This window comes from Myotis yumanensis, unplaced genomic scaffold, assembly GCF_028538775.1.
Source record: "Myotis yumanensis isolate MYYU_CA2020_CCGP unplaced genomic scaffold, mMyoYum1.0.hap1 SCAF_1, whole genome shotgun sequence".
NCBI classification, from domain to species: Eukaryota; Metazoa; Chordata; class Mammalia; order Chiroptera; family Vespertilionidae; genus Myotis; species Myotis yumanensis.
The window spans coordinates 1,112,947-1,125,731 of record NW_027223752.1 but is presented as its reverse complement, the minus strand read 5'-3'; the positions used below and the strand labels follow the sequence as shown (position 1 = coordinate 1,125,731).

The 12,785-nt window shown below is 54.9% G+C and overlaps 1 protein-coding gene across 1 annotated transcript in view; it reads right to left on the bottom strand.

Moving 5' to 3' along the window:
- Nucleotides 1-12,785, bottom strand: part of TDRD9 (tudor domain containing 9) — a 53,395-nt gene that overhangs the window by 27,703 nt on the left and 12,907 nt on the right. The window contains exons 3-8 of the mRNA XM_070411770.1: nucleotides 10,360-10,457; nucleotides 9,173-9,394; nucleotides 8,689-8,811; nucleotides 7,604-7,684; nucleotides 5,149-5,313; nucleotides 4,461-4,564 (exon numbers count right to left, since the gene is read on the bottom strand). Of these exons, the coding sequence (XP_070267871.1) occupies nucleotides 4,461-4,564; nucleotides 5,149-5,313; nucleotides 7,604-7,684; nucleotides 8,689-8,811; nucleotides 9,173-9,394; nucleotides 10,360-10,457 (793 nt within the window). The remainder of the gene's footprint in view (nucleotides 1-4,460; nucleotides 4,565-5,148; nucleotides 5,314-7,603; nucleotides 7,685-8,688; nucleotides 8,812-9,172; nucleotides 9,395-10,359; nucleotides 10,458-12,785) is intronic.

Sequence of the window (12,785 nt, the reverse complement as noted above, 5' to 3'; positions counted from 1 at the left end):
TATGAAAACTATCTGTCAAGGTTTTCCTGGAAACTTGGTGACTGTAATCCACCGTCAAATCCAAGCACTGGATGAACTCTACGCCCTGGCCGGGCAGCTCAGCTGGTTAGAGTGTCGTTCCGATGCGCCAAAGTTATCGATTCGATCCCCAGACAGGGCACATACAACAGTCAACCAATGAGTGCACGAAGATGTGGACCAACAACATCAGTGTTTCTCTCTCTCTCTTCCTCTTCCTCCCTTTCTCACTCTAAAATCAGTAAAAATATCTTTAAGATAAACTCTAAGGAGTCCAAACTGTCATTAGGAAGCCCTTTTACAGAACAAGATCTCAAACCATCCCCTCGCCGCCCCCACCCAGCTCCTGTCGCTGTGTGACTGTGTGTGCAGTGAGAGCCCTGCCCTGCAGACTGGCAGCCCTTCCGTGCCAGGCCTGGGTCTTTGAAAAGATCAACAACACTGATGCCCGATCTGCGGCAGAGGAAGACCAGCCGGTGCCAAAAGCAAGGAAATGCCACGTGCCCAGCAACCCGGCAGCCAGCTGTGGACAATTGATCATCAAAAAAGAAAACTGACTGTGATTAACTTTGATATTTAAATAAACCTAAGTCTCAAGAGGATGAGAAGACAAGGCACAGACTGAGCGAAAACATTCGCAGAAGACATCTAAAGAGCTGTTATCCAGACACATACAGAACTCTTCCGGCTCAACCATTAGGAAACAAGCAACATGAGAAATGGGCAAGAGACCCGAACAGACACCTCCTCACCAAAGATGGACCGGTGACAAGTAAACGTGAAAAGATGCTCCGGCCACGTCGTCAGGATGGTAAACTGGAGCCACGCGACCCACTGCACACTGACAGGACTGCACGGCCAGGGGCTGAGGGGGTGGAGCAGCGGGACGGGACGGGACAGGACGCTCGCTCGCTGCCGGCGGGAACGCCAACGGTGCGGCCCCTGGGAGCGTCTGCCGGGTCCTACACAACTGCACACGCTCTCGCCACAGCATCGGAGACGTGTTCCTGGGCACTGACCCAAAGAGCTGAAAACTCGGGTCCGAGCAGAAACCTGCACTGGATGCTGACAGCAGCGTTAGTCACGAGGACCCAAACCTGGAGCCACCGGGACGTCCTCATAGGCCCAGCAGACCGTGCCTATCACTCAGCACCAACAGAAGGAGCTGCCCCGCCAGGCAGGCGTGGAGGAACCTGAGAGGCACACGCCAAGTGAAAGCGGCCAGTCTGCAGCGGCCACATGCGCTAGGATTCCAACGACACGACATTCTGGAAAAGGCAGGACTGTGGTGACAACAGGTGATCAATGGGCCCTGCGAGTGCGGCTCAGCTGACGGGTCATCATCCTGTAGACTGGAAGGCTGTGGGTTCCCATGCCGGGTCAGGGTACATACCTGGGTTTCAGGCCCGCCACATGGGAAAGCAACAGATTGATGTCTCTCTCACATCAATATTCCTCTCTCTAAAATCAATAAGCACGTCCTCAAGGACAAAATAAATCAATAAAATAAAATAGGCTGTGGTGCCGAAACCGGTTTGGCTCAGTGGATAAAGCATTGGCCTGTGGACTGAAGGGTCCCAGGTTGGATTCCGGTCAAGGGCATGTACCTGGGCATATACCTGGGTTGCGGGCACAACCCCAGTAGGGGGTGTCAGGAGGCAGCTGATCGATGTTTCTCTCTCATCGATGTTTCTGACTCTCTATCTCTCTCCCTTCCTCTCCGTAAAAAATCAATAAAATATATTTTTTAAAAAATAGGCTGTGGTTGCCAGGGGTTACGGGGCGGGGACAAGCAGGCAGAGCCCAGGGTTTCCAGGCAGTGAAACGACTGTCGACACCACAGTAGCGGACGTGTCATTACACACTTGTCACACCCACAAAACACACGCCACCCAGAGCACCTGAGTGTGAGTGACCCAGGGCATAGGCGACAGCCTCCATGTGAGATGGTGGCAAAGGGAGTCGCATGAAGACTTCTGGGCTTTCGGTTCCAATTTACTGTGAACCTAAAACTGCTCTGGAAATGAAGTCTATTTAAAGGGGGCCCATGAGTCCATTGTGACATCGAGGGGGGGGGGGGGAGGCGGGGAGAAGGGGGGGTAGGAGGGAAGCTCCTCTTCAGAGTGACCTCAGGGAGGAGTCAGAGCGAGTGACAAACCCGCACAGCGGGCACGCGGAGGCCACGGCACGAGGCGGCCACCAGGGGAAAGGCTGTCGGCAGCATCGCCCGCACTCAGGCTCCGGGAGTCCAAGGGGGCAGGAGGCGGCGGGGAGGGACCACAGCTCCAGCCCGCGCTGCCCCAGAGGCACCACGACTGCACGTCAGCCCAACCAGAACGCAGGCTTCCCTGTGGGAGCAGGCAGACCAAAGGTGACTCTCACGTCACGAGATGACAAGAAAAGACCACCAAAGCCCAGGAAGAACGATGAAAATGAGTGCATTCAATGTACGCAAGTTACTTCTCAACAAAATTAACAATTCAGGAAAAGTAGGAGTATGGAGAGGATTAAATAGCAACCTAACGTTTACATCTAACAAAACTATTCCAAGAATGAAATACATTTTTAGCTAAATAAAAACTAAGCTGCCCAGTCAGGGCTACCAACAGACATTTAAAATATACACATTTAATGATTTTAGAGAAAGGAAGGGGGAGAGGGAGAGGGAGAGAAACATCAATGATGAGAGAGAATCCTTGATTGGCTGCCTCCTGCATGCCCCCTATTGGGGATCAAGCCCACAACCTGGGCACATGCCCTGACCGGGAATCAAACCATGACCTCCTGGTTCATAGGTCAACACTCAAGCACTGAGCCCTGCTGGCTGGGCATTTGTTGATTCTTGTATGTGCCCTGACCAGGGGTCAGGCCAGAAACCTCTGTGTGTCAGACAACACTTCAACCAACTGAGCTCCCAGCCAGGGCTCCCAAGGACCTTCTTTAGGAAGAATGAAAACAACCTAAGAGGAGACTTGGGTGCAGAAGAAAAAGATCCTATCTAATAAAGGCAGAACATGCAAATTAACCATCACACCCCGACAAAGATGGCGGTGCCCACAGCCAATAAGGAGGGAACGTGCAAACTGATACGACAAAGATGGCAGCGGCCAGACCGGGACACTTGCATCATCACCATGGTGACGACATAGGCGTTCCTCTCGGCCTCTCTGGGCCTCTGGGCAGCGCAAGTGCTCGCAGGCGCAGAGCTGCCAGGGCTGGGTGAGATGCCTGCTATGTGGGGGCGGGGAGGAGGGGGGGTGCAGGGGAGTGGAGGGAGCTACAGGAGGGCAGCAGGGCCGGAGCGAAGGTGGAAGGTGGCAGCCAGAGCAAAGGCTCAGGCCCTGGTGCCTGAGGGAAGCTGGTGCTGGCAGCCAGGGGAAGGAAGGCCTATTCTTGCACAAATCTTCGTGCATCGCGCCTCTAGTGAGTAAATAAAATGACACCCATTTGGGCAAATCTAAGCACAACAATGGTAGAAAGAATAATGAAACTCGTGGGAGTTAAAACAGAGCTGAACGGGCACTCAGCTGCAGCGGCTGGCGGGCGACTGGGTGGCCCCTCGTCCGAGGACTGCCAGGAGGGACGCAGGACAGTGACCGCACCCGCCACTGTCTCCCTTTCACAGCTGGTGAAGGCAAGAAGAGGCATGCGGGGAAGGGGAGTGGGGGGGTCTCGCAGGCCCACAGGGACCGTGCCCCAGCCACGAGGGGAGAGCGCACGCTCCCTGCATGCTGCTCCAACGCACACCGTGTGTGTGTGCGTGTGTGCGTGAGTGTGTGAGTGTGTGAGCTCAGCGCTGCAAGCAGCAAAGGTCCCGGATGCAGTGCCTGCTGTCAACCACCACCCTCCGAGCACCACTAGAGCCTCGGGCTGTCCCTCAGGGAGACGTGTCCGGATCCCAGCGAGTGGACGTGGGAGCACAGCAGACTCGGCGCAGGAGCACCGCAGAGATGGGAGCAATGGAGAGGCGGCTGCGCTCTGTCCTCGGGCTGCGTGGACAGCACATCGGGGCTGTGGTCTTAGCTTTCAGACAGCCTGTCCGGAAGCCATACGTGGCATGGTTCTAACTTTAAGGGGAAAACTTACAAGATACTAACCTCATTTCTGACTATGTAGAGCAGGGGCCCTCAAACTACGGCCCGCGGGCCACATGCAAATACAAATATTGTATTTGTTCCCGTTTTGTTTTTTTACTTCAAAATAAGATATGTGCAGTGTGCATAGGAATTTGTTCATAGTTTTTTTTTAAATTATAGTCCGGCCCTCCAACGGTCTGAGGGACAGGGAACTGGCCCCCTGTTTAAAAAGTTTGAGGACCCCTGATGTAGAGTGACTACTGAAAAAGTCTCTAAATTAAACCTTAACATAAAAAAAGCTTCCAGATGAGTGACCGCCTGGAGCCCCTGCGCGGCACCGCGGCTGCCGCAGCCGAGGCCTCCTACCCACTCTCCTTCATGTCCATGTCATCAAACATCTGAATCAGGGAGACGGCGACCTCGTACATGTCCTTTGTTATCACCGGCTCCTCCAGGACGTGGGGGGAGAGCTGGAAGCAGGAGGAAACCGAGGGGTCAGAGGGCATCGGGCTGGACTGCGGCGCCCCCTGCAGGGCGGCACTGTGACAAAGACCCCAGGGGGGAGGCATGCGCTGGCAGCCAGCGTCTGAGCACCGAGCATCAGGGGCACCCGCCCCGCCCGAGAGCAAGGTCAAGGTGGGGCAGAGTCCAGGCGCCGCAGCCACGTGTCTGGCAGGGAACCGACTTTGAAGACACAGACTCAGTGGCTCCAAACGTCTATGGGGCCAGGAGTTGTGACCCCAGAGTTGCCTGGTCACCGCCAGGAGCCCCAACATGGCAACCTCGCCCTAAAACCACAAGTCCCAGGGCCAGGGAACCCCCGTCCACCTGCCCACTCACGCACCGTCAGGTCACTGCAGGTAGCGTGACCCAGATCGGGAGTCACGGTCACCAGACCACAGCAAGCTGTGCCCTCCAGGCGGGCGGAGCCAGGTCCTGGTGACGGCCTCACCCCCGAGCAGCCCCCGACGAGGTCGAGGTGACGTTACGCTCTGCCTGGCCTTTCCTCCACTCCCCGGAGAGGACCCCCCTCCCAGGACCAGCGCCCGCGTACCCTGCTGTGCGGCACGTGCTCCAGATCGCCCAGATAGAACTCCTCGATGGAGTGGGGCTGCCCGGCCACCTCAAACACGTAGGCAGGGTTCATCTTGTTCTGAACAGGAACCGCAAAGTAGTCGGCAAACTCCCTGCAGTTGATGGTGGCCGACATCAGGATGACCTGCGGGCGGGCAGACCCGGGAGGCAGAGTGAGTGCAGATGGCCTGGAGGGAGCCCGGACCCAGCGCCGGCTGCTTCACACCTTCCGAGACGCCAACGGTGCGGACTGGGCCTCTCGTGGATGTGCTGACGGCCAGCTTTCACTCTCTCTCCAAACACCTATCAAGTGAGGAGCTACAGGGTCCCAGTGACGCTGCACCCGTTTCCCTAAAAGGAACCTCTGCATCAGAAACAACTGGAAACAGAAGAGACTATGGGAGGCGCTCCAGGAGGAGGTGCAGCAGCCAAGAGGACGGCGGGAGGGCCGGACTCAGGGGGAAGCGACCAGGGAGCCGCCTCACCTGCGGACAGAGGACTTGGCTTTGCCAAAGGGAAGGTGGGTTGGTGGTGTCCTCACAAAACAGCCAAGAGGCAGGACAGCCCCGCAGCTCACCATGACGGTCCGCACCGCTCACCCGTCTCCCAGGGCCCAGCAGGGTGAGCGCACCCGCTGGCTGCTGACGCCCAGCGCACCTGCATCAGGAGTCGGTCGTGTATATCTTAGTGCAGTGATGGCGAACCTGACACGCGGACTCATTTTTTTGGTTGATTTTTCTTTGTTAAATGGCATTTAAATATATAAAATAAATATCAAAAATATAAATCTTTGTTTTACTATGGTTGCAAAGATAAAGAAATTTCTATATGTGACACGGCACCAGATTTAAGTTAGGGTTTTTCAAAATGCTGACACGCGGAGCTCAAAAGGTTCGCCATCACTGTCTTAGTGGGAAGGTAAACGTAGGCATTCAGTACTGAGAGGACATGGCCCCGGGCGGAGAGGAAGCTCCGAGAAGCACCTGGGAGGCAAACCTGAGGCCAAATCTGACCTGGGCTCAAGGTGCAGGCAGCGCTGCCCCGGCCCCGCCTCCTGTGCGCCCCTCACCCCGTGGCTCTCACCTCTCCTAGGACACCTGCCATCCCCCCTGGTCAGAGTGGTCGGCCAGCAGCGAGCACAGAGTCCGGGGCTGGCGAGGGCCGGAGCCAGTGGCCTCCACCGTTAGTGGGAAGGCCCGCCGGCCTGTGCTCAGCACCTGGTCTTTTTAAAAAGTAATAAGAGGAATTTTTGAGTTTCAAAACCTGATTGCAAAGCCTGCTAGCACCTGAATTCTACGACCTTGGCCCGGCTACACACACCCTGGCGAGGTTCCACGTTTGGAAAACACTCTGCTCCATGTTCCCCAATAAACCGGAAGCTGTGAGCGGACGGCCGGCTCCCGCTCCTCCACAGCAGGGCAGGGCCCCTGCCACCAGGCAGCAGGGGTGACTCTAAGGACCCATGACTCTAACTCTCTTGACTACTGAAAACTAAAAAAATCAAGCAACTACCTGAGAGCAAAAAAACGTCATGAGAATGACAATCAAGAACGCTCTGGCTTGTCTAACAACCTTTAACATCACCTTTGTTAGAATTCCAGAAGGAAAGCCATGGCCAACTCTCTCAGGCGTTCAGCCACCTCAGGTGTAAGACAAGGTGTTGCAAATGTCGGCTCCCACCCCACCAGGAGAGAACACCTCCAGTTGAGGGCCCCTCGGGTCGGGAGACAAGAGATGCCCCTAATCGAGTAGCTGAAGCACCTGAAGACGAGCATGGCCTGACTCAGAGGCACCTGTCTTCCCGGCAGGGGGCCAGTTGCAGCCCTCGTCATTGACAGAGCCCCGCTCTGCCCCCCGCCCCTGCCCCCCTATCAAGGGGCCCCAAAGGCCTCTGGCCAGCAGCATGGCAGCCCTGGTCTAGGCGCATAATGATTAAGGCCTCCCCCCACCCCTCCTTCGTTGAGAGCTCAGGCTTTCCCTTCTGTTCAGAGGAGGGTGAACAGCACTGACCACCCAGGGACTTCAGGTGCCGTGTCACGTGAGTGTCTAGGTCCTAGACTCTAGGACATAGTGCGTCTGCCTGGGCTCAGACTCCCAGGCGCTTTGATGCTGTTTTCAAAACGGCGACTGCAGCCACACGCACACGCCTGTCCACGCAGTGCTTTCCCACACACGCGGGGCTCCAGCACCAGCCCTTCATCAGTCAGCTACCCTCAGGCCCTCTGCTCCAGGCTGCAGTGTTACAATCTCAGCAACACACGCCCAGCGGACCACACTCCCTCAGAGCAGGCCTCCCGCGGCCTGCTAGCCGGGCCCGGTGCGCTGCACGTGACAGGGACTTGTCAGGGTCCCTGTTAATGTTAAAATAAAGAGAAGCAAAAGCACAAAGTAAATCTCGGTCCTAAGTCTTCCTGTTCCTCCTGAAGTCACGTTACCTTCACAAAACGGGAATTTGTCCTTAGAAGCTTGCGGACCACCAGCAGCAGGAAGTCCATTTCCTCGGTTCGCTCGTGCACCTGCAAAAGACGCCCAGCACTGAGTGACGGGGAGGGGCCGGCAGGGAGCCAGCGGCTCTGCTGGGTCAGTCCTGGCTAAGAGAATCCCACTGGCATTTGGGTAAGTGATGTTTAGCATCCTGGGCCCTGCCCACTCAATGCCAACAGTGCCCAGGCCACTGTTACAGCCAACCCCCCACCTGGCCCCAGCACGGAGAACCACGGGGCCACGTCCACGCCTCTGCAGGTCACAAGTGAACTGCTGCTCAGTGGTGAGTGCCGGATGGCAGCGGCCGGGGCAGCAGTGGCTCGTGCACTGCAGGACCAATGACGGGAGGCTGGCTCTGAAGATGGCACGCAGCCAGGAGAGCTGCAGAGACGGGGGCCGCGGCTGCTTCGAGGCCCTCCTCACGCCAAGGCCTTCCTGGCCATGAGCCACCCTGAGGGCCTGGAGCCACCCTGGCCTGCCCCACCCCAGCACCAGCTGACGACAGCAAAGGGACAGGACCTGGGCTGTTTTCCCATCACTTAGTCAGGACACCTCGACACACAAGCGGACAGTGAGATGCTACTGAGGGACATTCCTCTGCCAACTGGAGGGAGCAGCTGCTCGTGCCAAAGCAAGTCCCTCCCCGGGCGTGGCACCTCGAGCCGCTGCGCAGTGTGGGGAAGGAGCAGGAGGGCAGACAACTGCCGCTGACAGCGTATAACGCTCACACGTGATGGCTGGGGCCCTAACAACGCCCGAGCAACCCTCATGACGCCCCCAGGCCCCAGGGCACGGCCTCGCACTTCACTGTCTCCCACTGGAGAGAGACAGGAAGCTGCTCCTCACGGAAGCCCCGAGGGCCTCTCCTCCATGAGGTGCGCAGGGCCCTCAGCCTCCCCATGGCAGTTCCCATCCGACCCCGCCGCTCCCGGGCTCCGGGCTGGCCACGGCCCCCCGCACAGGCATCAGGCCGCCGCACCGGCTCCGTGAGCCGTGAGCTGAGACGCAGCGGAGCACAGCAGGGCACCGCACGCACCTCGTCGATGAAGATGTGCGTGAAGGCCACCAGGCTCTTGGCGCTGACGACCTTCTGCAGCAGGACGCCGGTCGTCATATAAATGAGCCTGGTGTCCTCCGTGGCCACCTTCTCCAGCCCCACCTAGATGGGGGAGGAAAGGAGAGAGGGAAAGTTTTCAGGTTTAAATGGCTGCATTTAACTCCAAAACATCTATTTTATCAGGGGGTGATATCATTTTTACATTAAGACAATTACGTACAGAAACATCTACATACAAGAATATAATTAATAGGTAAAAGTATAAAAGCCATAAGTCAGAAAATTCTTTTTTCCTATTCAACTGGAAAAAAATTAAAGTTATTTCCAAGGAATTCGGAGTTTCATTATTTTTTAAATTATGCCACAGTTTAAGCAACTGAACTCATTTTAATCCCAGCAGAAAATCATCCGCTTAGACGGCAGTCACCGTGCCCAGGAGCGCGGTCCTCCCGGTCCAGCCCACCTGGTAGCCCACCAGGCCGCCCAGCGTCCAGGCGCGCTCCCTGCTGATCCACCGGGCCATGCTGCTGGCCCCGATCTTGCGCGGCTGGGTGACGGCGATGTGGCAGTAGGCGCCGCGCTGGAGGCAGTGGTCCAAGACGTACTGCGGCAGCTGCGTGCTCTTGCCGCTGCCCGTGGCGCCGTGAATGATCACCACAGAGTTACTTTCTATCAAAGAAATCACCTGCAAGTGAAAACAGGTCTCTCACCATTCCCGCAAAATTAACAGTGACCCGAAAGGACCTAAGAACCAGCGTTTCTCTTGAGAAAGCTTCAGGGTGACCTGCCTTCCGTCTTTAGAAGCTACTGAACAGCCACCTGAGCAGCACGAAGGAGCGAGAAGGCTCCGTTTGCTCCAGTTCAACCAGCGTGACCACCACCAGCCACTGTTTCTACAGGAACCAGACCAACTTCCCCCTCTACTTCCCAACCTCTTCATCTAGAAAAACGGGACACCAAGCGGGTTTCTACAGCTCTTGCTAAGTCTAAATTTCAATTATTCTTAAGTTTTTAAGTAATTCTAATGAGAAATATGAAAATCTGGTAAGAAAAACATGGAAACACCGCTGTTACTACATTCAGTGGCTTTAAAAGTCCACTTAAAACTCTTTAGACATCTGTTTAAGCAGCTTCCACTGCCCATTTACAGGGGCCATGGGCATCTCTAACCCCCGCCCCCCCGGGCTCCTGTGGGCGAGTGCTGGTGTCAGGGAGCACCACTCGGTGTGACTGCCGGCCTCTAAAGCCTAGCATTGTGTCTCCTCTGTCAACGTGTGTGATTCCATCTAAAGCAGAAATGGAAGTTCCACCTGGGGCCCTGGTCGTCTCTCTGTGAGCGCGCTCCCCCCGCACACACAGTGTGAAACCGTGGGCCGCTGTCCTGGCGGCGAGGTCTGCTCACGGCTGCTTCAGAGGATACTAGGCAGCAGCCACGGGAGAGAAGACCAGCGCGGACACTGAGCAATGAAGCACAGCCCAGGAAGGCCCGGCGCTCACGGCGGCCACGCGAACACCCTGCCTGCCTCCTCTGCTCAGAGCCTGGCGCACGCAGGCACTTGCAGGCTCCTCGACACTCGGACTGTACACCGAAAGGGTTGGGCCCGGCACTATTCACACCGCAAAGTCACACCATGACAGGAAGACTCTTACCTCTTCCTTACACCGATTTATAGGCAAATCGGGGTATGTATACGTTGTCTCTGGGATGCACGGGACATTGCTGGATTTAGCCAAAGGTGGCCTTGGACCTGGATTCAGACAAAATGAAAACAATGCTATTTCTTATCTGAAAGAGGCAAGGCAGCCCCAGCCGGTTTGGCTCAGTAAATAGAGCACTGGCCTGCGGACCAAAGAGTCCCGGGTTCGATTCTGGCCAAGGGCATGTACTGCGATTGCAGGCTCCTGGTCAGGGCTCGTGCAGGAGGCAACCAATCGATGTGTTTCTCTCACATCGATGTTTCTCTTTGTCTTTCCCTCTCTTCCACTCTCCCTAAAACTCAATGGAAAGATATCCTCGTGTGAGGATTTAAAAAAAAAAAAAAAAGACAAGGCAAACAACCCAACGTTATTTCTAATCTGTATGTACACCATATTCTCTCTCTCTCTCTCTCTCTCTCACACACACGCGCGCGCGCGCGCGCGTGCGCGCGTGCTCTAGGCCAGGGGTGGGCAACCCCTGGCACGCGTGCCAAACACAGCACGCCAGTAACTTTTGCTGGCACGCGAAACCCTCTCTTATAATCTTCCATTTACAATTTTTGTGAACATTTGAATGAGCTAAATGTTAAATTACAAGGAACTGGCAAGACCCTTGATGTTATGTTTGGTTACATAAAGGCTTTTGAAAAGAAACTGGAAGTCTTTAAGAGGGATGTGGATGGTGAGAGATTTAGATATTTCCCAAACCTCAAGAGGCACATCAAAGGCCTCCCAAAAGATGACAGAACGGACTGTCAAAGCCTTCAAAAGCTGTTTTTAAACATCATCGAGTCAACTATTGATCAGTTCTTCTCAAGATTTGCGAAATTCAGAGAACTGGAAGAGACAGCAAAATTCATGAGGTTTCCAGACAGCATGAAACTGGAGGAACTAAACTTACAAATGTTTTCATGGATAGACATGGCTGACTTTGAAATGCAGTTGACTGAATTTCAGAGTAGCTCAATTTGGAAGCAGAAATTTATTGACCTTAGAGTTGACTTGGAAAACATTGAAAAAAAGCGATTAGAGACAGGAGTACCAGTGTCGAAAACCAACTATTGAGGACTTGGAATGCCATTCCAGAAAATTTTTTCTGTTTAAAGAACTTTGCAACAGCGTTACTCTCCATGTTTTCATCCACATACGCTTGTGAATCTTTGCTCTCAGTGATGAATTTTGTTAAGTCTCGTAATAGGAGTAGCCTGACGGATGAAAGTAGTAGCTCATGCATATCTCTGAAGGTCACGAAATATAAACCTGATGTCAAATCTCTGTCATCAGTGATGCAGCAGCAAAAGTCCCACTGATAATATCAAACAGAGTCATAAAGATTTCTGTCGGACTATCACTGTACATTAAAAAATAAATGTATTTTTCATCATCATATACTGTGTTTTTGTCGCTTGAATGAACTTTATTATTTCTTCAAGGTTCTTCACATACGTACACCTTAAGAGATATCAGGTAGGCGTAACATGTTCTCAAAAAATTAGGGTTGGCATGCAGAAGAATTCTGAGTCAGAGATTTTGCTGGTTTTGGCACGCACTCACAAAGGTTGCCCACCCCTGCTCTAGGCTCACCCTGAGAGGGTAATTCAGGAGCTCCCTGGTCCCAGCTCGTGGTGCATCTGAGTGGGGTGCTTTCCCATCCCCACACCACAGCCGGCGCTGCTGCAGGCACAGTGCTCCTTGCTCGGCAATGGCGCTCGATCAGAAGGCGAGCACACAGAACAAAACTCACTAGAAATGTCACCAGAACACACGGTGTGAAGGGCTCGAGGTTGCTCCTTGCTACCAAAACAGCTGGTAGCAGACCACAGAACACAACGCATGAGGTACAGGCACCAGAGAGGGGCGCCCTCACGCTGGGAGAGACCGGGACGGGTGCCCCGCCCACCCGCCGTGCTCCTGGGAGGTCCTCCTGTGACTCTGGACCTCTGCACCCCACTTGACAAACTGACCAACATTAGAATTCATGGTACATGAACTCTTATCGGGAATAATTTTAATTCCAAATTAAACTCTGCGGCCTCCATCTCTCCCAAGGCTCGGCCCGGCTCGCCGTCCTCTCCTCCAGCCCCGCTCTCTGCCCAGCGTCCTCCCTCCACCGTCCTGGTCCCCTCCGTCCGTCCGACACTCGTGCACAAGCTCTCTGCTCCCTGGGTCCTCCCTGCGTCCTTAGCTTATTAGCTGCTCTGATCACAGGGGATGGGAGGTAGCCATCTGCCTGTGTTGGCATCAGGGTGTGGCACTTGTTCTGAAGTTGAAAGGAGAAGAGCCAGAGCTGTCCAATCTCTCAGAGCAGAAGGAGCTGCTGCTGGGCCATCAGAGGCCACTGACTTCGGGGGTGCCCGCTGCACCCACCTGGACAGCTT